General features: G+C 48.1%; 1 protein-coding gene across 1 annotated transcript in view; it reads left to right on the top strand.

Annotated features, from left to right (window-relative positions):
* Positions 1 to 23,878, top strand: part of APBB1 (amyloid beta precursor protein binding family B member 1) — a 69,565-nt gene that overhangs the window by 42,964 nt on the left and 2,723 nt on the right. The window contains exons 8-12 of the mRNA XM_082245931.1: positions 8,082 to 8,196; positions 14,352 to 14,436; positions 15,392 to 15,475; positions 17,471 to 17,583; positions 18,026 to 18,202. Coding sequence (XP_082102057.1) covers positions 8,082 to 8,196; positions 14,352 to 14,436; positions 15,392 to 15,475; positions 17,471 to 17,583; positions 18,026 to 18,202 — 574 coding nt within the window. The remainder of the gene's footprint in view (positions 1 to 8,081; positions 8,197 to 14,351; positions 14,437 to 15,391; positions 15,476 to 17,470; positions 17,584 to 18,025; positions 18,203 to 23,878) is intronic.

Below are 23,878 nucleotides of genomic sequence, written 5' to 3'. Positions count from 1 at the left end.
AAAACGATCCGGTCCCCTTAGGCAGGATTCGTCGCTTCCTAGCAATGGGTTTAACCACTTTACCACCGGAGGATTTTGCTGTCTTACATCTGGGCCACTTTTTGCGATTCTGCGCTGTGCGACTTTAACTGACAATTGCGCGGTTGTGCGACGCTGTACCCAAACTAAATTTACATCTTTTTTCCCCACAAACAGAGATTTCTTTTGGTGGTATTTGATCACCTGTGCGATTTTTACTTTTTGCGCTATAAACAAAAAAAGAGCGTTTATTTTGGAAAAAATAATATTTTTAACATTTTTTTTATATGAAATTCCCCCCCAAAAAAATGTAAAAATCTAATTTTTTTTAAATTTTTGGCCAATTTGTTTTCTGCTATCTGTTTGGTAAAAAAAATCACAATAAGCGTATTTTGATTGGTTTGTGCAAAATATAGTGCTATATATATGCACTGTTACTGTAAAAATGACACTGTCAGGGAAGGGGTTAATTTTATTGGAGAGGGAGGGGTTAATGTATGCCTGGTGCTTACTGACGTGTGGGGGGAGGTGACTGAGTGACACAGGGACAGATCGCATGTTCAGCAATCTGTCACTGTTTGTCACTTAGGAGATCCGCCCGCTCTGTTTACACAAGCGGGCGGATCTCCAAACTCGATTCCCCGACGATCGGGCAAGAGCAGCGGCGATCGCCGCCGCTCCTCCCCTGGCCCGACTCCCGCTGTGACTGAAAACAGCGGGAGCGTGCCTCCGGCGGCGCGCGAGCGCCGCCTACAGGGGGAGGAGTCCAGCGACGTAGGTCTACGTCGCTGGATGGAATCGAGCCACTTTGCCGCAGTACAGTCCCAGTGGCTGGTCGGCAAGTGGTTAAAGAGCCCATTTTTTTTCATCATAGTGTAGATGTAAGATCTGAGGTCTTTTTGACCCCAGATCTCACAATAAAGAGGTGCTGTCATGCTTATTTCTAGGCATAAAAGTGATCAAAAGCATTTTTCTCGATCGTTCATTGACAGGCGCAGCTCCATATCGTCTTGACCATTGGGTTATGCTGCCCCCTACTGGAGTAGGACACTAGGTAGCAAAAAACTTTCACGCCCATGGGGCAGTCCCTGCAGGCATTCACCCACACACTCTGTAGTCCAGTTTGTTTCTGCCTAATTTAGGAGTGGGACCTAGTTCCCTGCTGGGACTTCGGTCTTAGCTGTTTTTTTTTGGGAACCTTTTTATAAGACTTTATTTGCTAGTTAGTGTTCCTGAGAGAACTACAAGCAACAGCCGGCTGGTTTTCGGACTGGATATCCTAATTCCTTAAGATCTCCCAGCCTGGCTAGCGAGCGTGAGCAGGTTTTCGTTCAGCACTACGCCTCGCCAAGACAGAGCCCCGATGGATGGGGGCTGGCCCGCAAGTGAAACACCTCGCCGGGACGCACACGACCTGGGATGCCCTGAGTCGCAACGTACCCCCTTGCCGTCAGCACCCTCACCCAGGGTGCAGAGGTAATCTGTTTGGAGTGGCGCCCACCTGATGCCGTGGTATGGTGAACAAGTGTTTCCCCCTAATTCTCTGGCGGTCTTGGGGTGGACGTGGGCCCCCTCCCTGGGAAAGTCGGACCCTCTGTTCCCCTGGCCTCGGTGATACCATGCCCCCATCGGCTGTCCCATCCTCCCACAAGCAGGTTCCTACCTCTTGGGGGCGGATGTATTGCGGCCACTGCGGCAGTTCTGCGGGGGAGGGAGTTTTGTCCTGGTGGGGTCTCCTCCTGGGGACCCACCCATGTGTCTGTCTAATGACTCCCTGGGGGTCCTGGAGACCGCATGGCGCGCCGTGGGGTCTGCCATTTTGCTGTTGTCTTTCTGCTCTGCATCAATGTAAAAAAAGTTTTCTCTTTGAAATGCATGGGCGGGCGGCCATGTTTTGGTAGTTCCCCATAGTAATGCATGGAGCGGCCAATTTCTTGGAAGTCCACGATGGCTGGACAGCAAGGGAGAAGCTCTAGGCATGACCGAGGTGTTTTTCTGTTTCCTGTGTCAGATCGTTTCTATTCTCTGCACAGAATGTTCCTAAAGCCTCCAGACCGTTTTGGTGATATGTTCTTGGGGTCCCTTTAGGTATTCCTCACTCACCCTCCTGCAGGCTGTGTTAGGGCTGGGACTTGTGGTACCGCTGGTGCAGCAGTGCGGATCGCGTTTTTTGCTTTTTTTTTTTTTTTATTCTCCGTGCTAATGGAGTCCCAGGACCAAATCTCGCCTACAGATCCTCAGTGCGGTTGCGGGGCCCTCCGGGTCGCAGACCCTGTCTGCTTTTGCAGCAGTTTTGGAAAGCCTGGTGTCAAAGTGGATTTAGTTTTAAAAAAAATGGCACTAGCCGAAAGCGCCCTTTGCCTTCACCTCCCTCTGTAGTATCCTCCGATTCTGAGGTAGATGTGGCCACTGCGGACCCTGGTGGATCTGTGTCTTCGCATTCTGAGAGCGAGGAGGACATTTCATCTGCCGTGCGTGAAATCGCGCTGGTGGAGGCACTTATAGTGTCGGTGCGGGAAACCTTAAAAATAGCGGAGGAGTCTACAGCGTCAGGGACGCAGGTGTCTTTTGGCACCCGCAAATCCCAGAAGTCGGGTAAGGTGTTTCCCTGTCCGGAACTTTTTGACAGCATTGTCAGTGAACAGTGGTGGCGCATCAAACAAATGTTTGTGGTGCCTAAGTGCTGTAAAAGGCGTTACCCCCTTCGCGGATGGACTGTGCCACCAAAGGTGGATCATCCGGTTTCCAGACAAGTCTACTGTGGTCCCGGTGGAAGAGTCCCCGGTATTTACCGACCCCGTGGATAGACGGATTGAGTCTCTGTCCCGCCATTTGCATGTGCTAACGGGCTCAATACTAAAACTGGTCTTTGCGATCACTCTGGTGTCACAGACCATCACAGAATGGGCGAAGTTGCTAAAAGGAGACTTTGAAACGGAGCAGCTCTCACCGAGCCTGATAGAACTAACGGACCAAATGGTCCAAGCCCTTCTGTATATATGTGATGTGCCGCTGGATGCGGCTCCACTGGTAGCCAGAGTGTCTGCGGTGGGGTTTGGGATTAGACGCATGGTGTGGCTGAAAAGCTGGTCTACGGACCAAGCTTCCAAAAAGGCTCTTTCTGACCTTTCCTTTACGGGGGACAGGTTGTTTGGATACTCCCTGGATGAGTTAATCAAAGGCCTTACGGGTGGGAAGAGTACTCTTCTATCCCCAATCCACCAACAGCAAGGCACCGCGTAATAGACGGGGGCCTTCATTTACTGCTCATAGGCGGCCCTTTCGTGCCTCAGGATCGCATGAGAAAGGAGCTAAGCCATTCGAGTCTTCTCGGGGTTCCAAGAAGAAATGGTAGGGTAAGCCCGAGAATAGGCCAATCTGGATCTGCGGATAAATCCTCCCTTGCATGAAGGGACGCCCCCACCCGTTTCTTGGGTGGGGGGACGTCTTTGCTTCTTTCCGGAACCATGGACTTCCTTGATTCAGGATAAATGGGTCTACAAACTGATCCGATGGGGTTACAAGATCGAATTCTGGTCTCAACCGTCGGACAGGTTCTTTCCGTCCAATCTACGCCTATCTCCAGACCGGTTAAGGGATCTAAGAGAGGCGGTACAAGATCTGCTGTCGCAAGGGGTGATTGTGCCGGTTCCTTCTCGGGAATGCTTTCAGGGGTTCTATTCAAGCCCGTTTACTGTGTTCAGAAAAAAAGGCAAAGTACGTCCAACCCTGGACCTCAAGGCTCTGAACCACTTTGTGCGGGTACAGAAGTTTGTAATGGAGTCCATTTGCACGGTAGTGGCGTCTCTACACCAAGGAGACTTTTTGGCCTCCATAGATATTAGGGACGCATATCTACACATCCCTATTTATGCTGGACATCAGCTTTTGCTTTGCTGTAGGAGAAGAGCAGTATGAATTTGTGGCGTCACCCTTTGGTCTCGACTCTGCCCCCAAGGTCTTCACCATTGTTGGCATTACTGTGACAACGGGGGATTACGGTACTGGGTACTTGGACGATCTCCTATTAAGAGCAGTCCCCCATTCAGCCATGTTAGGTGACTTGACGATTACTGTTCTGACTCTGCAAGAGTTCGGTTGGAACATCAATTTAAAAAAAATCCGCCCTGATACCATCCTTAAGACTGGATTATCTGGGCCTGACTCTGTACCCCACTTCGGGGAGAGTTTTTCTTCCCCCAGACAAGCTGCAAAAGTTGCAGGAGGCACTTTGTTTGCTGTTAGCCAGCAATCTGTCCTCTCTGCGGACTTGCATGCGGGCCTTGGGTGTATCCGTTGGGGGATACCTGATGTCGACCTGTTTGCTTCTCAAATCAACAAGAAGGTTGAGAGGTTTGTAGCCAGGTCGAGGGATCCTCTGGAGGATGCCACAGATGCACTGATGGCTCCTTGGAGTCAGTATCGGCTGATCTATGCGTTCCCTCTGCTGAAACTCCTGCCAAGGCTTCTGCACAGAATAGATGTGGAAGGGATTCTGATCAGGTTGGTCGCAGATGCTCCTTGGAGACTTCCTCTCAGGAAAGATCTGCTGTCTCAAGGCCGATCCTCCATCCTGCTTTACAGTCACTGGCTTTAACGGCGTGGCTGTTGAAAGCCAAGTATTGAAGGACAGAGGTCTTTCTGATTATGTGATTCCTACACTGTTGAAGGCCAGGAAGTCTGCTTCCAGGAAGATTTATCGTCGTACGTGGAAATCGTACATCTCATGGTGTGAATTTTCTGAAGGTGCATCCTCGCCTGTTTTCAGTGGCTAGGATTTTGACCTTTCTTCAAAAAGGGGTTGAACAGCGGTTGGCTTTGAGCCCTATCAAAGGCCAAGTGTTGGCCTTGGCTGTGTTCTTACAACGTTCTTTAGCTACGCATGTCTTGATTCGCAGTTTTATACAAGGGGTTTGCCATATTGCTCCTCCGAGACGATCACCGCTACCTTCGTGGGTCCTTAATTTGGTATTATCTGTTCTTCAAAAACCTCCTTTTGAGAACATTTGGGAGATTCCTCTGCTTACGTTGTTACAGAAGGTTGCCTTTTTGGTGGCTATTACTTCCGCCCGCAGGGTATCTAAATTGGCGGTGCTGTCCTGCTGTTCACCTTATCTGGTGGTTCACAGAGATGGTGGTACTTTGACCTCATCAGTTGTTCCTTCCTAAGGTAGTTTCTGATTTTCATCCGAATGAAGACATTGTGCTGCGTTCACTCTGTCCTAAGCCCAAGCATCCCAAGGAAATTGATTTGCATTCTTTGGATGTGGTTCTGGCAATTCGTTTACCTGGCGGCTACTGAATCTTTCAGAAAATCAGACTCTCTTTGTCCTCACTGAAGGACCTCAAAAAGGATTGGCTGCGTCTGCTGCAACCATATCCAGATGGATCAGGTAGACGGTGGTTCAAGCTTTTTCGCTGAAGGGTCAGGTTCCTCCTTTCCCTGTGAAGGCGCATTCTACTAGGGCGCTGAGTGCCTCTTGGGGTTTTCGCCATCAGGTGTTGTTGCAAGTTTGCAAGGGGGGCAACTTGGTCACAAAATTCTACAAGGTGGATGTGTTGACATCCTCTAATACCTCTTTTGGCCGCAAGGTTTTGCAGGCTGCTGTTTAAAAGAGAAACCATTCTCTTTGAGGGTGTATGTTGTTTTTAGGTGAGCTCTGGTTCCTGGTTGAGCTCCATGTTACCGGTTGGCTAAGTTTAGCCTTTGGGGAATCACGTTCTTTCTTTGCGTTTTTTTCCCACCCCTCATGCAAATACTGCTTTGGAACGCCCCAATGGTCAAGAAGATATGGAGCTGCGTCTGTCAATGAACGATGGAGTAAACTGGATTTTTGTCTTACCGTAAAATCCTTTTCTCTGAAGTTCATTGACAGACGCAGCACCCGCCCCTCTGAGTGGGATGGGGTTTTTTCTTCTAAACATACTAAAGGTGATGGACTGGCCAAGCATGTCTCCAGACCTAAAACCTATTGAGCATCTGTGAGGCATCCTCAAACGGAAGGTGGAGGAGCGCAGGCTCTCCAACATCAACATCCACCAGCTCCGTGATATTGTCATGGAGGAGTGGAAGAGGACTCCAGTGGCAACCTGTGAAGCTCTGGTGAACTCCATGCCCAAGAGGGTTAAGGCAGTGCTGGAAAATAATGGTGGCCACACAAAATATTGACACTTTGGGCCCAGTTTGGACATTTTAACTTAGGGGTGTACTCACTTTTGCTGCCAGTGGTTTAGACCAGTGTTTCTCAACTCCGGTCCTCAGGGCACACTAACAGGCCAGGTTTGCTAGAAAACTGAAATAAATCACAGGTGAAATAATTTGCTGCTCAGTGATTGCAGAATTCTAGTCTGCATCTCCCCAAGGTAATACTTTAAAATCTGGCCAGTTAGTGTGCCCTGAGGACCGGAGTTGAGAAACACTGGTTTAGACATTAATGGCTGTGTATTGAGTTATTTTGAGGGGACAGCAAATTTACACTGTTATACAAGCTGTACACTCACTACTTTACATTGTAGCAAAGTGTCATTTCTTCAGTGTTGTCACATGAAAAGATAGAATAAAATATCTACAAAAATGTGAGGGGTGTACTAGGGCTGCACGATATGGGGAAAAAATCACATTGCGATATATTTTCCCCAACTATATATTGCGATATTTATACTGCACATGTATATAGTAATATGGGGGAGGTGTATGCACTGTATATACTGTTGTCTATATAAATCCTGAATAATAATCTAACCATCCCCCATTATATATACATTATGTATATACACTCCTCCCCCACTCACATTATAGTACATACAGTATACACCCCCCATCCAATTATATATAGACTCCCCCTGACATTACACCACCCCTCCTATCTCGTATCCCTCCCATTGTATTGTACCCCCCCCCCCCTCACTTATCGCTATATAGACCTCTCCGCCCGCCTCTTCCTGGTGTACATGGTACAGTCGCCTCCCCTCCGTATTTGGTACCTTCTTGGTGGCCTCGGCCCACGTGCGCTCCCTCCGCCTCTTCTGTTTGTCCCTCATGATCGGGCTGTGAAGTTGGTTCTCCCGGAGGGAGGGGGAATCTCTCTGGCTGGGGGCAGGCGGAAACGCGGGAAGTTGGGGTAACGCTGGGAGTTGTAGTCCTCTCCACCAGGCAGCTCCTTTGCACCGGAAGCACACTCCAGTCCCCACAATACACTTCCGCCCCACAGCACAGCGAACCAATCACGTCGTGAGTAGCGGCACAGCGAAACAATCAGGTGTGCAGGCACGCGTGATTGGCTCGCTGTGCCGCTGCTCACAGCGAGCTGCTCACCCTTCAGTCAGGAGAACTAGCTGCAGGGCTGCCTTATATCGTATGTTCGGCGATGTGACTATCGCCCACGCTCGCACCACGATAGTCGATATCACATCGTTCAGCCCTAGTGTGTACTCACTTTTGTAAAATACTGTGTGTGTGTTATTGAGGTATCCAGTGCATCACCTAACAAACAAATGGCAACCAACCTATAACTGGCCTTTGCAGCAAGGAGCACATGGAAGGGTGCCTTCTGTCAAAAAACAAAGAAAAATTCCTAGCTCACTTGCCAGCCTGCAACAAACCAACTAGTCCTGTCTAACCGTTCATGGTAAACAGGAGATTAGTTGGCCTAAAAATTTTCACCTACTTGGAGACATGTTTTTGCTGCGGTTTTATATATATATTGGCTTTGTGGTGTCTTGACTTGGTCATCATATAAATCCGACACTATGTGGTATCTATACTACTTACAGAACACTTACCTCGACCATCTGTCAGTGGGTCATTCTTCCTCCTAAGTGGAGGAGGTCCCGTATCCTACCACATGCCATCATTTCTGAGTTCCATTCTGTGGAATATCTACAAATAATCTTGTACAATAAACTGATTGTGTGCCCATCTCTTCCTCACTAACTGTCTTTTCTCTCTGGTTGTGCTGCGTATGGACAGAGAGAGGTACAGTATATATCCAGTGCTTGGTGTTATACCTGATCTCTCAGCTTTTCTGTACCCCACCCTTTATACTGCCATTTCCTCATTGCAGGGACTTTGCCTATGTCGCCAGGGACAAACTGACACAGCTGCTGAAATGTCACGTGTTCCGATGTGAGGTCCCCGCCAAGGCCATTGCCACCGGTCTGCATGGAGTCTGCTCCCGTGTGAGTCTTAATTTCTATAATTTTTTTCCCTTTTTTTTGGGGGGGGGGGGGGGAGCAGCGTTTCAAACACACTTGTGTAGCATTCCAGCCACAGTACAGAATAATAAGAATACCACATCTCACTATATAAATATATGTGGTCTTCCTGCAGGTAATCTTTTCCCCATTACTGATTTACCATGTAATTTTATACACTGTGAAGGCAGCCATCTTGGTAGGGAAGCAGGGTTTTGCTTCCTCGTGTCAGCAGTTCCCAAACGACTGTTGATCTAATAATTGATGGAGTCATAATCAAGAAGCAGCAGATGTGGAGAAAGCACAGATTCTTAAAAAAAAGAAGCAGGGAGTTCCTTGCACTGCAGGTCCTCGGGTACAGTTTCCATTCCAGCACAGAGAACTCCAAATTTGTAGAGACTAGCAATCAGATAACAGTGCATTTGATTTTGAACTGCAGATAGACAGATATAAGGCTACAGAACAGGACTGCGCTGCTATCAGGAGGAATTAAAGGCAAAAGGCAAATTTCTGTTTAGTTCATTGAAGGACACCGCTCCTGATCTTCATAACCACTGGGTTATACTGCCCCCCCTACAGGAGTAGGACACTAGGCAGAAAAAGAATCTGGCTATGTCTATGGGCAGTCCTAGGGGTTATACTCCCTCTCCCTGCTATAGGTAATCATTTTTTTTTTTCTGCTTATCAGGAGTTCCCTGCTGGGATCTCTGGTCCTGGCAAATTTTTTTAGATAGAATTTTTTCTCCTGTTTTTTTCCTGTGAGATCTACATTCAACTGCTGGACTGGGCGACGGGCTGGATAATCTAGATCCAGTGATCACCCTAGTCTGGGCAGCGACCTCAGCTGCGAGCTAGGTTGGTCGCGACATAGCCCCACTGGGCGGGGACTGGCCTGCAAGTTAAAAGGCTTGTGAGGTCGCATACAACCGGGTCTCAGCCCAAGTTGCAGCATTCCCCCCTTGCCGATAGCCCCCCGATTTAGATGGCGAGGGGTTCTGTCTGGAGCAATGCCCGTCTGGTTCCTGGTATGATGACTAGCTGACCCCCTTCTCCACCTAGAGGGTTTTGAGGTGGATGTGGGCCCCTCCTTGGGATGGGCAGACACCCTGGTTCCCCTCCTTTCTGTCAGGCACCCCGCCCCCTTTTTCGTTACCCCCCCCCCTCCTCCTCCTCCACTTATGCTGGGGCTTTGTGGGTGGTCTGGTCCACCTGGGGCGGGGGCAGGGTGCTGTGCTGGAGATGGGGGCCAGGGTGGTGCTCGGCCGACCGGACAATCGGCTGTGCGGGGCAGTTGTACCTGGTGGGGGCTCCTGCCAGGCCCCCCCCCCCCCCCCGTCCTCCCTGGGCCTGTCCTTTGAGGCCTAGGGATCCCTCCTGGGAGCCTCGTGGTGCCACGCAGGGCCGCTATTTTGTTGTAGTCTGTGTTTCTATGCACGGCGGCCATGTTTGTGTAGTCCAGCAGCCATTTTGCGGTGGTTTGCCATTGAAAATAGCGGCGGCCATGACAGTGGAGCCCTGTGAGCGGCAATTTCGGCGGTGGGAGCCCCCTTGTGAAGCATGGAGTCTTTGGAACACATCTCCCCACCTAACCCTTTCTCTGAGGCTGCGGGGCCCTCCGAGTCCCAACTATCCTTCGATGCACTGATGGCGGTCCTGGAGTCCTTTGTGTCCCGGGTAGAGGTGCTAGCAAAAAATGTCCCCCGCCTTCTCCGGCCTCATCAGATCCTGAATCTGATTCGGCCACCGCGGATGTGGGTCACCCTGCTGGGTCTGCGACTATGCGCCCCGAATCCTCAGTGAGGATGATTCCTCCACATCTGCAACCACGCACGAAAAGGTGCTGGTGGAAGCACTGATTATATCTGTGTGTGAGACCTTGAAGATGGAGGACGCAGCTGCGACAGAGGCGCAGGTTCCCTTTGGCACTTACAAGCCTTCCAGTGCGGCAAAGGTTTTCCCTTTCCCCGCTTATTTTGACAGAATTGTCGCTAAAGAGTGGGGACAACCAAAGTGTCCCCTTGGGGTTCCTAAGCGATTTTACTAGGCGATACCCTTATGAGTAGTCCCTTTATTAAGAAGTGGACTGTTCCACGGGTGGTGGACCCTCTGGTTTCCAGTTTGAACCATGCAACCGTGCCTTTAAGGATCCGGCTGACAGGAAGGCTGAGGCTGTGGCCCGCAATATGTACACTATGGCTGGTTCGGCACTGAGGCCGGTATTCACCATTGTCCTGCTGTCGCAAACTCTGACCGAGTGGGCTGAGCTTTTATGTCGTGACCTAGAGGGAAAACAACTCCCCCCTGCCTTTGCTGAGCTGGCGGACCAGCTGGTCCAGGGGCTGCAGATTATCTGTGATACCTCTTTCGATGCGCTCCCCTAGTGGCTCGGCTCTCTGTTTCGGGAGTGGTCCTTACGCATTTCTTTTGGCTTAAATGCTGGTCTGCGGATCAGACTTCTATAAAGGCCTTGACTGATCTCCCCTTTCAAGGGATCCCATGTTTGGGGCTACCCTGGATGACATCATTAAGGGTCTCACAGGGGGAAAGAGTGCTTTTCTTCCGCATGCTACTAAGGGCAAGGTACCTCATCGTAGATGTGAGCCCTCCTCGGCGAATATGTTTTTTGCTCCCTCAGGGTCGACTGACAAGGGCTCGAAGCCTTTCAGGGCCTCTTTTGGAGGATACAAACAAATCTGGTCTGGCAAGCCGAGAGCGGGCTTCTTCAGACCCGCAGACAGGGCTCCTTCAGCATGAAGGTTCGCCCTCATCCGTATCGGGGTTGGGGGGACGTCTTCGCTGGTTTCTGGACCCGTGGACTTCCCTGGTACAAGACAAGTGGGTCCACAAAGTTATTCTGTCCGACTACAAGATCGCGTTTTGCTCTTGTCCCCTGGCAAGATTCTTTCCTTCCAATTTGCGCCTGTCCCCGAACCACTTACAAGGTCTGTTTGGGGCTGTACAAGACCTATTGCTTTAAGGGGGGATTGTCCCGGTTCCAACATCGGAAAGCTTTTAGGGGTTTTTTCTCAAACCTGTTTACAGTTCCCAGGAAGGAAGGCAAGGTGCATCCAGTCCTGCACTTCAAGGCGCTGAACTGCATTGTGCGGGTGTGGAAGTTCAGGATGGAGTCCATTCGCACGGTGGTGACATCCCTGCATCAGGGGAATTTTCTTGCCTCAATGGACATCACGGTTGCTTACCTTCACATTCCAATATGTGCCGGTCACCAGCGATTCCTCCGCTTTGCCGTGGGAGAGGAGCATTATCAGTTTGTTGCGTTACCCTTTGCTCTCGCCTCTACTCCTCGGGTCTTCAGTCCCCTACTGCTCTGGTGGGAAACCTGGAAATCGCCATATGAACTCTGAGGGAGTTCGGTTGGATTCTGAATTTTCAGAAGTCTGCTCTGGTTCCATCCACAAAGCTACACTATCTGGGTCTGACTTTGGACAAACTCCAGAATTTGCAGGCTGCAATTCGTCTCCTGCTGTCCAGCAGATGGTCGTCCCTCTGGACTTGCATGCAGGTGCAGGGCCTGATGGTGTCTACCTTTTTGAGGTAGTTCCGTTTGCGCAGTTCCATACAAGGTCCCTGCAAAGGTAGATTCTGGCCAAATGGGACAAGACTCCGCAGTCTCTGGACATTGAGATCCGGCTGAGCTGGGGAACGAAGGCATCCCTGATATGGTGGCTTTGGTCTCCGGCACTTCGGCTGGGCAAATCCTTCCTCCCCTTGTATTGGACAGTGGTCAACACGGATGCCAGCCGGCTTGGGAGGCGTCCTCGGCAAGAGTTCTGCTCAGGGGATCTGGACTCTTCTATCAATGTCTTGGAACTCCGAGTGATCAGACTGTGCCCAGACCATTGGACGGACCGTCTTCAGGGATGTCCAGGGGGTGCATTCAGTCAGACAATGCCACGGCCGTGACTTCACCAAGGGGACACAAAAAGTGTCCTGGCGGCTCGGGAGGTAGCCGGCATTCTAAGGTGGGCAGAACCGTTCATTCCAGCCCGCTCCACTGTGTACATTCCCGGGGTGGAAAACTGGCAGGCGGATTACCTCAGTCGGCAGGCGTTGGACCAAGGGGAGCGGTCCCTTCATCCAGAGGCGTTTCATCAGTTGTGTCTCCGGTGGGGCATCCCCGAGGTGGATCTGTTGGCGTCTTGGCTCAAAAGAAAGGTGCAGAGGTTTGTGGCTCGGTCACAGGATCCTCTGGCAGATGCCACAGACGCGCTGCTGGCACTGTGGGTCAGTATCGTCTGATTTACGCCTTTCCTCCTCTCAAGCTTCTGCCAAGACTTCTACGCAGGCTTGAGGCAGAAAGCATTCCGGTCATCTTAGTGGCTCCGGACTGGCCTCGCCGGGCTTGGTACACCGATCTGGTACGGCTGGTTGCCGACGTTCCTTGGAAGCTTCCTCTCAGGGAGGTCTGCTGTCCCAAGGACCATTCTTCCATCCTGCTTTACAGTCGCTGGCTTTGACGGCTTGGCTGTTGAATGCCAGGTGCTGATGGATAGAGGTTTATATGTGTCAGTGATTCCAACGCTGTTTACAGCTAGAAAATCTACTTCTAGGAAGATCTACCACTGTGCGTGGAAGACGTACATTGCGTGGTGTGAGTCTCTTGGGGATCACCCTCACTCCTCCTCGGTGGCTTGGATTTTGACCTTCCTTCAATGGGGGCTTGAACAGAAATTGGCCTGGAGTACCATCTGGGGCTAGGTGTCGGCCTTGGTGGTCGTCTCCGTTGCCGCCTTGGGACCTCAATTTTGGTGCTTTCGGACCTCCAGAAGCCTCCTTTTGAGAATCTTTGGGAGATTCCCTTGCCTACGCTGTCTCAGAAGGTGGCATTTTTGGTGGGTATAACCTCTGCGCACAAGGTGTCAGAATTGGTGGCATTCGCCTGCCGTTCACCTTACTTGGGGATTCACAGAGATAAGGTGGTTCTTCGCCCCTGTCCGTCGTTCCTCCAAAAGGTTGAATCTGATTTTCATTTGAATGAAGACGTGTTGCCTTCCCTGTGTCCCAGGCCGAAACATCCGAAGGAAATTGCATTGCATGCCTTGGATTTGATCTGGGTAATTAGGGTGTACCTGGCAGCTGCGGAGTCTTTTAGGAAGTCAGACTCCCTATTTCTGCTCACAGATGGGCCTCGGAAAGGTTGTCCGCTTCCTCTGCAATTATTTCCAGATGGATCAGACGGTGATTCAGGCCTATTCCATCAAGGGTCAGGTTCCCCCTTTCCCTGTCAAGGCGCACTCTACTCGGGAGCTCAGTGCGTCCCGTTATCAGACGTCAGTGACGCAGGTTTGCAAGGCAGTCATCTGGTTGTCGGTGCACACTTTGCTTGTAACAAAACTGAGTACATATAGCAGGGAGAGGGAGTATACCTCCTGGGACTGCCCATAGGCATAGCCAGATTCTTTTTCTACCTACTGCCTTTTCTGTCCTACTCCTGTAGGGGGCAGTATACCCAATGGTTATGAAAATCAGGAGCGGTGTCCTTCAATGAACATCAGAGAAATGGATTTTACGGTATGTCAAAAATCCCATTATGTTCAGGGCACTGCTTGGGCACAATTAAAATTTCTAAATGTTGCCTATTACATAGCAAATGTTCCCTTTTTCATTTTAAGTCAACATTTATCCAACTACACGCATAGCAGCATTCCTTTATAGAAACACTGTGACATTGTGCATTAAAAGCAAAGTGACAGTGTCTGCTAACAAACGGCAGCCTCACCAACAAGTTCAATTTGCCATTCTGCTCTCCCTCGCTGCCTCCCCTCTCTTTTGGAGCCCTCGTTCAGTTTCTGTAATGAAACGGAGCTTCTAGGTATAGGGAGCATGAGACCTCCCAGTGCTCTGGACCGAGCGGCCAGGCCCTAATGCTGTTATGTGATGGGGGGTACAGTGACATCTTCCAACCTCTTCAGGTACATTTTGACACCCAAGCTTTTTCAGGCTGGACTTCTGCTGTGGGTAGACAGTGAGGAAGCATAAATGGGTCATAATATCTTGTTGAGGGAGGTGGGTTATTAGAAGGCATGGTCACTTGGCCCTGAATGGACAGTTGACAGTGTCTATAAATAGAAATATATATATTTATAGTAACCACAACACTATGTCTTGTTTATCCACAGATTATGGCTGAGAGGCGCAATACACGATCACTAGTGGATGGACTTTTCCTGGACCATTCGAGAATGGTGGACATTCCTTTCCAAGGTACCGCATTGCAGCCTCAGACCTCATTCACATTTCTGTATTTAAAAGCATGTGTGTTTTTACATTTATCCAACTGGTGTTTCAGCCCCGGTTCACACTCATGCGATGCGGGAAGGCTGCGAATTCGCAGCCTGTTCCCGCATCGCAAACGCACCCCCGGCAGTTCACACTGCCATATGCGATACGCTGGGGGTGTCAATGTAATCTTAACGACACCCCCAGTTTGATCGCATATCGCAGTGCGATCTTGCAGTTCGCACAGGATCGGATCGCACAAGTGTGAACCGCTGTGCGATCCGATCCTGATGCGGCTGCAAAAAAGGGTCCTGTGCGTGTTTGCTGCGGGTGCGGTGCGAATTTAGCTATACAAAGTGTATGGCTAAACTCGCATCGCACAGCCGATCGCATGTAATGAAGGAGCAGTGCGCTCCGACGTTACATGCGATCGCCGCAGCCGCATCAGTGTGAACCGGCTCTGTGTTTTTCTTGCATTGCTTTAAATTTACATATTTTCTTGGTAAAGTACTGTGACAACACTATATTCCTGTGTCTGCTTTGTGATGACACTTTACTCCTCCTGTGTCTGTTTTGTGATAGCGCTGTGCTGCTTCCTGTGTTTTTTCTGTGTTGATGCTTTACTCTTTCTGTGTCTGCTCTGCGATGCCGCTGTACCGCTCCGTCTGCGATGCCGCTGTACCGCTCCGTGTGTGATGCCTCCTGTACTGCTCCGTCTGCGATGCCGCTACGTCTGCGATGCCGCTGCACCGCTCCATCTGTATCTTCTGTACTTATACTGTGTTTTTCTTCATGGATAATATGAGCAGGAAGGCCCCATTCTTCAGGATGTTTATTATAAGCTGTCCTTGATAAACCTAATTATTTTCCTTGTCCGTTCAAACCACATCCATCTGTCCCATAATTATCCTCCTCTGATCACCTTTTTCTTCTCTTTCAGTGGAATTTCCAGCCCCAAAAAATGATATGGTACAGCGCTTCCAGGTGTATTATCTGGGCAATGTTAACGTCACCAAACCCGTGGGTAAGTGTCATGGCCCTGCCTGGGTGTCATATATTCTGTGATATTGCTCAGCAGTTTTATATCTGTGGTTCTCCCTGGCATAGATGCACCATCAGTTACTGGTCTGATAACCTGTAGAATGTTCCAGGTTCTGTCAGCAATTCTCCTCTTGAGAGCTACTCCCTCAAATACCGGTCTGATACCTATAGAATACTCCATGTGTTCAGCATGTATTTCCACACAGTGCACTGAGGTGTTCAAGAATCAATATTAATAATTTATGCACGTGCAGATCAATACTATTAAAAAACCTCCTTCCATTGTGATCATCAGGAACTAGGCTAGGAGGAACTGAGGCTCAGCTGCCTGTTTTTACTGCCCTTAAGAAAGGCCCTAGTCCAATAGATCATTCATGTTTTGACTCACAGGGAACGCTGAGGGAAAACAAAGTGGAATTATTTATAAAAAATGCGTAAATGCAGATCACAGTATATGGTCATAGTACGGCATGCAACACATTCAGTAGCGCTAAATCAAACTGTGTGATAGCATGATAATGATTCATGATATTAATGTCCCCATAACATGAAAGGTTAAAATTAGAATGTCCAGTCTTTAAGCAGGAAAAAAACTTTTTCAAGATGTAGTCTCCTCGGCTAAAAGACACCCGTGTTCCTTAACAAAGGATCAGCAGCCTTCACCACACCTTTCATGCTCCCCTTAGAAATGGACACTCACCACATCTCACATTATTCTGAGCCTGTATGCATCAGCTGCATGAGCCCTTGCCCCCGGATATCGAGCCGCCTCCACTGATTCCAAAACACCTTTAACTGCTTCCTCCAACTCAGGGTCAGGCACCGTATCACAGCCAGTCAGAATGCAAGCAGACAACAGGGAACAGAGGATAGTGTAATATTGCTTAGGCTTTATTTCAAATATAACACCCTGAACCCCCTCAATCAATCTGCTTACATATAATAAAACTTGCAAAGGCAAAGGTGTATCGCTGCTCGCCGTCCACAAGCTGAAACGCCTCCTTCCACAGGGATGTGACAGACCGCGGCTCAAAGCGAGTTCCGGAACATCAGCTGGCAACCCCCTCGGTCTCCTAGGTAGCAACGTACGTGCGTCCTGACGCGTTTCGTCACGTGGACTTCAACTGAGGTCCTCTGTTGTCTGCTTGCATTTTGACTGGCTGTGATACGGTGCCTGACCCTGAGTTGGAGGAAGCAGTTAAAGGTGTTTTGGAATCACTGGAGGCGGCTCGATATCCGGGGGCAAGGGCTCATGCAGCTGATGCATACAGGCTCAGAATAATGTGAGATGTGGTGAGTGTCCATTTCTAAGGGGAGCACGAAAGATGTGGTGAAGGCTGCTGATCCTTTGTTAAGGAACACGGGTGTCTTTTAGCCGAGGAGACTACATCTTGAAAAAGCTTTTTTCCTGCTTAAAGACTGGACATTCTAATTTTAACCTTTCATGTTATGGAGACATTAATATCATGAATCATTATCATGCTATCACACAGTATGATTTAGCGCCGCTGAATGTGTTGCATGCCGTACTATGACCATATACTGTGATCTGCATTTACGCATTTTTTATATAGAGTTTCTGTTTACAGTGGCTGCTAGTGAATACATCAGAGTTGCACACAATTTTATTGTATCGTTTTAAGACCACGAATATTTATATTTTATATATTTATAAAATACATATTCAGATTGTGAGCGCCGAGCGGGTGTATGCAGTTTTAGCTTCAGACACCTTTTTTAAAAGTGGAATTATTGGCCCATAGAATTTAATTCTGTTTGTCCAGTTTTCTCATCCAGACACCAAAGCAAGATCCTCGCCATTTACATTTTTTTTCTTTATAAAAAAAAAATGTTTATTCAGGTATTTTTTAATTATTAACAAAAAAACTGTAGAAAAATAGCAAGACTATGCAGCCCAAGCTATCTTCCGATCTATCCAAAGATCTATCTGATCTTTATTTCACCTTTTGCCTTCCAGGAATGGATGTGATAAACACCAACCTGCAGACAGCGATGAGCACTGATAGAGCCGGTTGGGTCCCTGTCATCGTGAACGTGGCATCAGCAACTGTTACCGTCTTACATCAACAGGTGTGTGGACAGGAGAATGTCAGATTGAGAGCGAGGAATAATGCTACAGCTAACCTAGGCAGATTGCGGCCCCAGAGCCACACCTGGCCCTTTGGCTGTCCTTATCTGGCCCTTGATGCCTCCTTTGTTAGCATGCCTCTCTGAGCCTGTCCGCTTCCTCAGGGAGGAAGCTGATCTGATCAGAGGTACACTGCTAGATATATGTGGAGAGCTTCAAGAACTGGAAGGAGAGCGCCTGAGGAGCTCATTGGTACAGCAGGAAGGCTTGGTTCTGAAAACATGACCTGTCGGTGGCCCCTGAGGACTAGTTTAATAAACCTGGGCTAAGATGATGATTACGGTACACCATCAAAGAAGCCAGGCTCCACCCCCAGTAGGGCATTTTGGGTCAACTGTATCTGACCTTTCCCTAACCATTTCTTTTTTTTTTTTTCCCTTCCAGAGCGAGGAAACGATCAGCGAGTGCCGCGTTCGCTTCTTGTCTTTTATGGGTGTCGGACGTGACGTTCACACGTTTGCCTTCATCATGGCGGAGGCTTCCGGAATATTTGTGTGCCACATGTTCTGGTGTGAACCTAATGCAGCTCACCTGTCAGAGGCAGTGCAGGCTGCCTGCATGGTAAGAGAGAAACCTATTCTATAATATTTTCTGATCATCTTTATGGGCCTCATTTATTGCAATTTTACTGCTACAGGGCGGCTCTCCGGTGTAGAATCCCTTATCTATACGTTATTCTGCACGTCCAACTGCAGGAAAATATTCAAGCCGATCTGCGGATGCCGGGCACTCGATGTCCTCTGGCACCTGCTGATCGTCAGTAATGCACACAGAACAGAGATCTGCCTATGTAAACAAGGGGGATCTCCATTCTGACTGGGGGGGGGGGGGGGGGGGGTTGTGTACCTGCAAAGCCACCTAACACAGTACACAGAAACACTGGCTAGGCACACAGTTAACCCTTTGGTCGCCCTAGATGTTTAACCCCTTCCCACCCAGTTTAATTGGTACAGTGACAGTGCATATTTTTAGCACTGATCACTGTATTGGTGTCACTGGTTCCCACAAAGGTGTCACAAGTGTCGCTGTCCGATTGCGTGCCGCAATATTTCAGTCCTGCTATAAGTCGCTGATCGCCGCCGTTACTAATCTAGGAAAAAAAAAATCCATAAATTTATCTCATAGTTTGTAGACGCTATACCTTGCATAAACCAATTAATATACGCTTAATGGGATTTTTTTTACCAAAGATATGTGGCAGAATACAGGTTAGCGTTAATATGAATAAATTAGATTTTTTAATTTTTTTTTTTTTTAGTGTTTTATAGCAGAAAGTAAAAAAATAATATATTTCTCTTACGTCCTCCGACAGTCGCCGCCCACTCATACAGTCTTCACCAATGGGGTATTGACTTCCTCTCCTTAGGAGAGGAAGTCAATACCCCATTGGTGAAGACTGTATGAGTGGGCGGCGACTGTCGGAGGACTCAGAGAAAGGAATTTTACGGTAAGACTTTACAAAAATTCCGTTATTTTTTTCCAAATTGTGTTTTTTTTTTTTTTTGTTTATAGCGCAAAAAATAAACTCAGTGGTGATCAAATACCGCCAAAAGAGAGCTCTATTTGTGGGAAAAAAATGACATTAACTTTATTTGGGTACAGCGTTGCATGGCCACGCAATTGTTTAAAATAACTCAGTGCTGCGTCGCAAAAAAAGGCCTGGTCATGAAGGGGGGTAAATATTCAGGAGGTCAAGTGGCTAAAAGAGAGCAAGACCTAAACAATCAATCCTTAGTTATTTTTTGCAATCCAGGTGCATGATTAGTGCTGTGGCTTTGGGCACTTGCTGTGTCTGCTAAAGGCTCCTTGGGGCCCAATCGGTGTGAAAGCACCAGCAAAGCAAAGTGGCCAGCTGCCAGTGGGAGCTGGGTTTAATATTTTTGGGAGAACAAGTTTTTTTTTTTTTTTTCTTGTTTTTTTAGACCTTAACTTAGTGTTACTAAACCCATAAGAGCCCATTCACACTAGCGCGACTTGTGAGGCAACTTGTGTCACCCCAGGTCGCTTGACATAACAAAAGCAATGTTAATCAATCAGTGCCGTCTTAATTGGCACTACTGAAGTCGCTCCGACTTCAGAAAAGGGTCCTGTACTACTTTGAGGCGACCTGTGATCCGACTCTCCCATATACTTCAATGGGAGTCGCCTCCTTGTCTTATTTGAAGCGACTTGTTATCAGACTTTCCAGGAAGATGAAAGAGATTAGCCAGGCATTCCCCACATTGCAGCCATGCCTATATGGTGTGTGTGTGTATATATATATATATATATATATATATATATATATATATATATATACACAGTGGGTACGGAAAGTATTCAGACCCCCTTAAATTTTTCACTCTTTGTTATATTGCAGCCATTTGCTTAAATCATTTAGGTTCATTCTTCTTCCTCATGAATGTACACATAGCACCCCATACTGACAGAAAAACACAGAATTGTTGACATTGTTGCAGATTTATTAAAAAAGAAAAACTGAAATATCACATGGTCCTAAGTATTCAGACCCTTTGCTCAGTATTTAGTAGAAGCCCCCTTTTGATCTAATACAGCCAGGAGTCTTTTTGGGAAAGATGCAACAAGTCTTTCACACCTGGATTTGGGGATCCTCTGCCATTCCTCCTTGCAGATCCTCTCCAGTTCTGTCAGGTTGGATGGTAAACGTTGGTGGACAGCCATTTTTAGGTCTCTCCAGAGATGCTCAATTGGGTTTAAGTCAGGGCTCTGGCTGGGCCATTCAAGAACAGTCACGGAGTTGTTGTGAAGCCACTCCTTCATTATTTTAGCTGTGTGCTTAGGGTCATTGTCTTGTTGGAAGGTAAACCTTCGGCCCAGTCTGAGGTCCAGAGCACTCTGGAGAAGGTTTTTGTCCAGGATATCCCTGTACTTGGCCGCATTCATCTTTCCCTCGATTGCAACCAGTCGTCCTGTCCCTGCAGCTGAAAAACACCCCCACAGCATGATGCTGCCACCACCATGCTTCACGGTTGGGACTGTATTGGACAGGTGATGAGCAGTGCCTGGTTTTCTCCACACATACCGCTTAGAATGAAGGCCAAAAAGTTATATTTTGGTCTCATCAGACCAGAGAATCTTATTTCTCACCATCTTGGAGTCCTTCAGGTGTTTTTTAGCAAACTCCATGCAGGCTTTCATGTGTCTTACACTGAGGAGAGGCTTCCGTCGGGCCACTCTGCCATAAAGCCCCGACTAGTGGAGGGCTGCAGTGATGGTTGACTTTCTACAACTTTCTCCCATCTCCTGACTGCATCTCTGGAGCTCAGCCACAGTGATCTTTGGGTTCTTCTTTACCTCTCTCACCAAGGCTCTTCTCCCCCGATAGCTCAGTTTGGCCGGACGGCCAGCTCTAGGAAGGGTTCTGGTCATCCCAAACATCTTCCATTTGAGGATTATGGAGGCCACTGTGCTCTTAGGAACCTTAAGTGCAGCAGAAATCTTTTTGTAACCTTGGCCAGATCTGTGCCTTACCACAATTCTGTCTCTGAGCTCTTCAGGCAGTTCCTTTGACCTCATGATTCTCATTTGCTCTGACATGCATTGTGATCTGGAAGGTCTTATATAGACAGGTGTGTGGCTTTCCTAATCAAGTCCAATCAGTATAATCAAACACAGCTGGACTCAAATGAAGGTGTAGAACCATCTCAAGGATGATCAGAAGAAATGGAAAGCACCTGCGTTAAATATATGCGTGTCACAGCAAAGGGTCTGAATACTTAGGACCATGTGATATTTCAGTTTTTCTTTTTTAATAAATCTGCAACAATGTCAACAATTCTGTGTTTTTCTGTCAGTATGGGGTGCTATGTGTACATTCATGAGGAAGAAGAATGAACCTAAATGATTTTAGCAAATGGCTGCAATATAACAAAGAGTGAAAAATTTAAGGGGGTCTGAATACTTTCCGTACCCACTGTATATATGTGTAATGGTATATATATTCCATTCTCTCTGCTTGGTCTGTGTGAGTGGCACTGGTGGACACTGATTCGTGGCACTGGTGGACACTGATTCGTGGCACTGGTGGACACTGATTCGTGGCACTGGTGGACACTTGATTCGTGGCACTGGTGGACACTTGATTCGTGGCACTGGTGGACACTTGATTCGTGGCACTGGTGGACACTTGATTCGTGGCACTGGTGGACACTGATTCGTGGCACTGGTGGACACTGATTCGTGGCACTGGTGGACACTGATTCGTGGCACTGGTGGACACTGATTCGTGGCACTGGTGGACACTGATTCGTGGCACTGGTGGACACTGATTCGTGGCACTGGTGGACACTGATTCGTGGCACTGGTGGACACTGATTCGTGGCACTGGTGGACACTGATTCGTGGCACTGGTGGACACTGATTCGTGGCACTGGTGGACACTGATTCGTGGCACTGGTGGACACTGATTCGTGGCACTGGTGGACACTGATTCGTGGCACTGGTGGACACTGATTCGTGGCACTGATACGTGGCACTGATACGTGGCACTGGTGGACACTGATTCGTGGCACTGGTGGACACATACGTGGTACTGGTGGGCAGTGGCACTGGTGGGCAGTGGCACTGGTGGACACTGATACGTGGCACTGGTGGACACTGATACGTGGCACTGGTGGACACTGATACGTGGCACTGGTGGACACTGATACGTGGCACTGGTGGACACTGATACGTGGCACTGGTGGACACTGATATGTGGCACTGGCAGACACTGATATGTGGCACTGGTGGACACTGATATGTGGCACTGGCAGACACTGATACGTGGCACTGGTGGACACTGGTTCGTGGCACTGGTGGGCACATACGTGGCACTGGTGGGCAGTGGCACTGGTGGACACTGATACGTGGCACTGGTGGGCAATGAGGAAATGAGTAAAAAAAACAGAAAAGGGGAATTAGGTCACAACACATATTCTGATTGGCCAAACACAAAGTCGTCTGTCATATAAGTCGCGCAAAATAATCCACAGGTGGCGCCTACAGTCGTGGTAAAGTCGCAGTAAAAAGTAGCTCCGACATGGGGCGACTTTATGGTCTCGGCAGTGTGAACCGGGTCTAACAATAAAATCAATCTGTATATGCAGTAAAGCATGCTTGTTAATACTCACTGTGGAGCCTAATGGCCCGTACACACAATCCAAAAATCGGACAACAGGTTCTTTTTGTGTGTTAGTTACATATTAAAAATAGAGAGGTTACCAAAGTTACGAAAATTCTTGTATGACAGAATAAAAATCGGAAGTGATGTAATATGCTGTAGTGTATCTGTATAGTATTTTGGGACAACAACTGTACTGATTAAATGAAAATTGTACGATCTAGAAAAATTTTCTTTGTTTGATCGGATGAACTGTCGTGATCGGCTCTCGAAAGCTGTGTAGTAACCGATTATCGTATGAAAGCGGTATTCTTCATCAGATTATCGGATCGTATGTACGGGCCATAAGGGGTTTATCCTCTGCATTGTGTAAAATGGCTGTTTGATCCTGTATTCTCTGATTTCACCCCTTCTTCCACTGTCCCCAGTCCATCTACTGATAGTACAGAGCCTTGGGGGCACTCTGCACATGCCCAGTTTGGTGTGTATTGCTAGAGAGTTTTTTTTTTTGGGGAGGGAGCATGTGATCGGCATAGGGCCATTCAGCACTGTCCAGACAGGGGGGTCAGGGGTCATGCAGCCTCAAAGGACAGTCAGAAGATAATGAAAACGCCTCCTACAGGCTTTAACCACAAACTGTTAGAAGTCATAAACTGCTGAATACCTTTTCTCATCAGCAGTATATAGCAGTCTTGTATTTACTAAAATAATTTCATTTCCATGTTCTGCGTTTTGTGGGGGACCGGATATAGTGACTGCAGGCTCCTGGGTTTAGTAAGACTTTTAACCTGTTGCTGCATGCATAACACACATGTGCAGCGGCAAAAGGGTGAGATTTATTGCCACACATGCATCACATTTCTATGCTTAGAGTATGCTCCAAGCAATGACACTGAGCTGTCGAAGACTTCTCTTGGTCCAGACTAATGATCTGTAGCCCAGGGGACGACTCCTAATTAGTGAACGACCGATATTGGTTTTTCGTTACCGATATTTTGGCCAATGCATATCGGTCGATATGCGCCGATATTTTTGCACATTTAAATATATATATATATATATATATATATATTAGTGATCGACCGATATAATTTTTTTTTTTTTTTCAAATATGA

The sequence above is a fragment of the Pelophylax lessonae genome (genome assembly GCF_965119305.1).
Source record: "Pelophylax lessonae genome assembly, chromosome: 2".
Lineage (NCBI taxonomy): Eukaryota > Metazoa > Chordata > Amphibia > Anura > Ranidae > Pelophylax > Pelophylax lessonae.
Note: the sequence above shows the minus strand (reverse complement) of the source record. Positions and strands in the feature narration are given on the sequence as shown.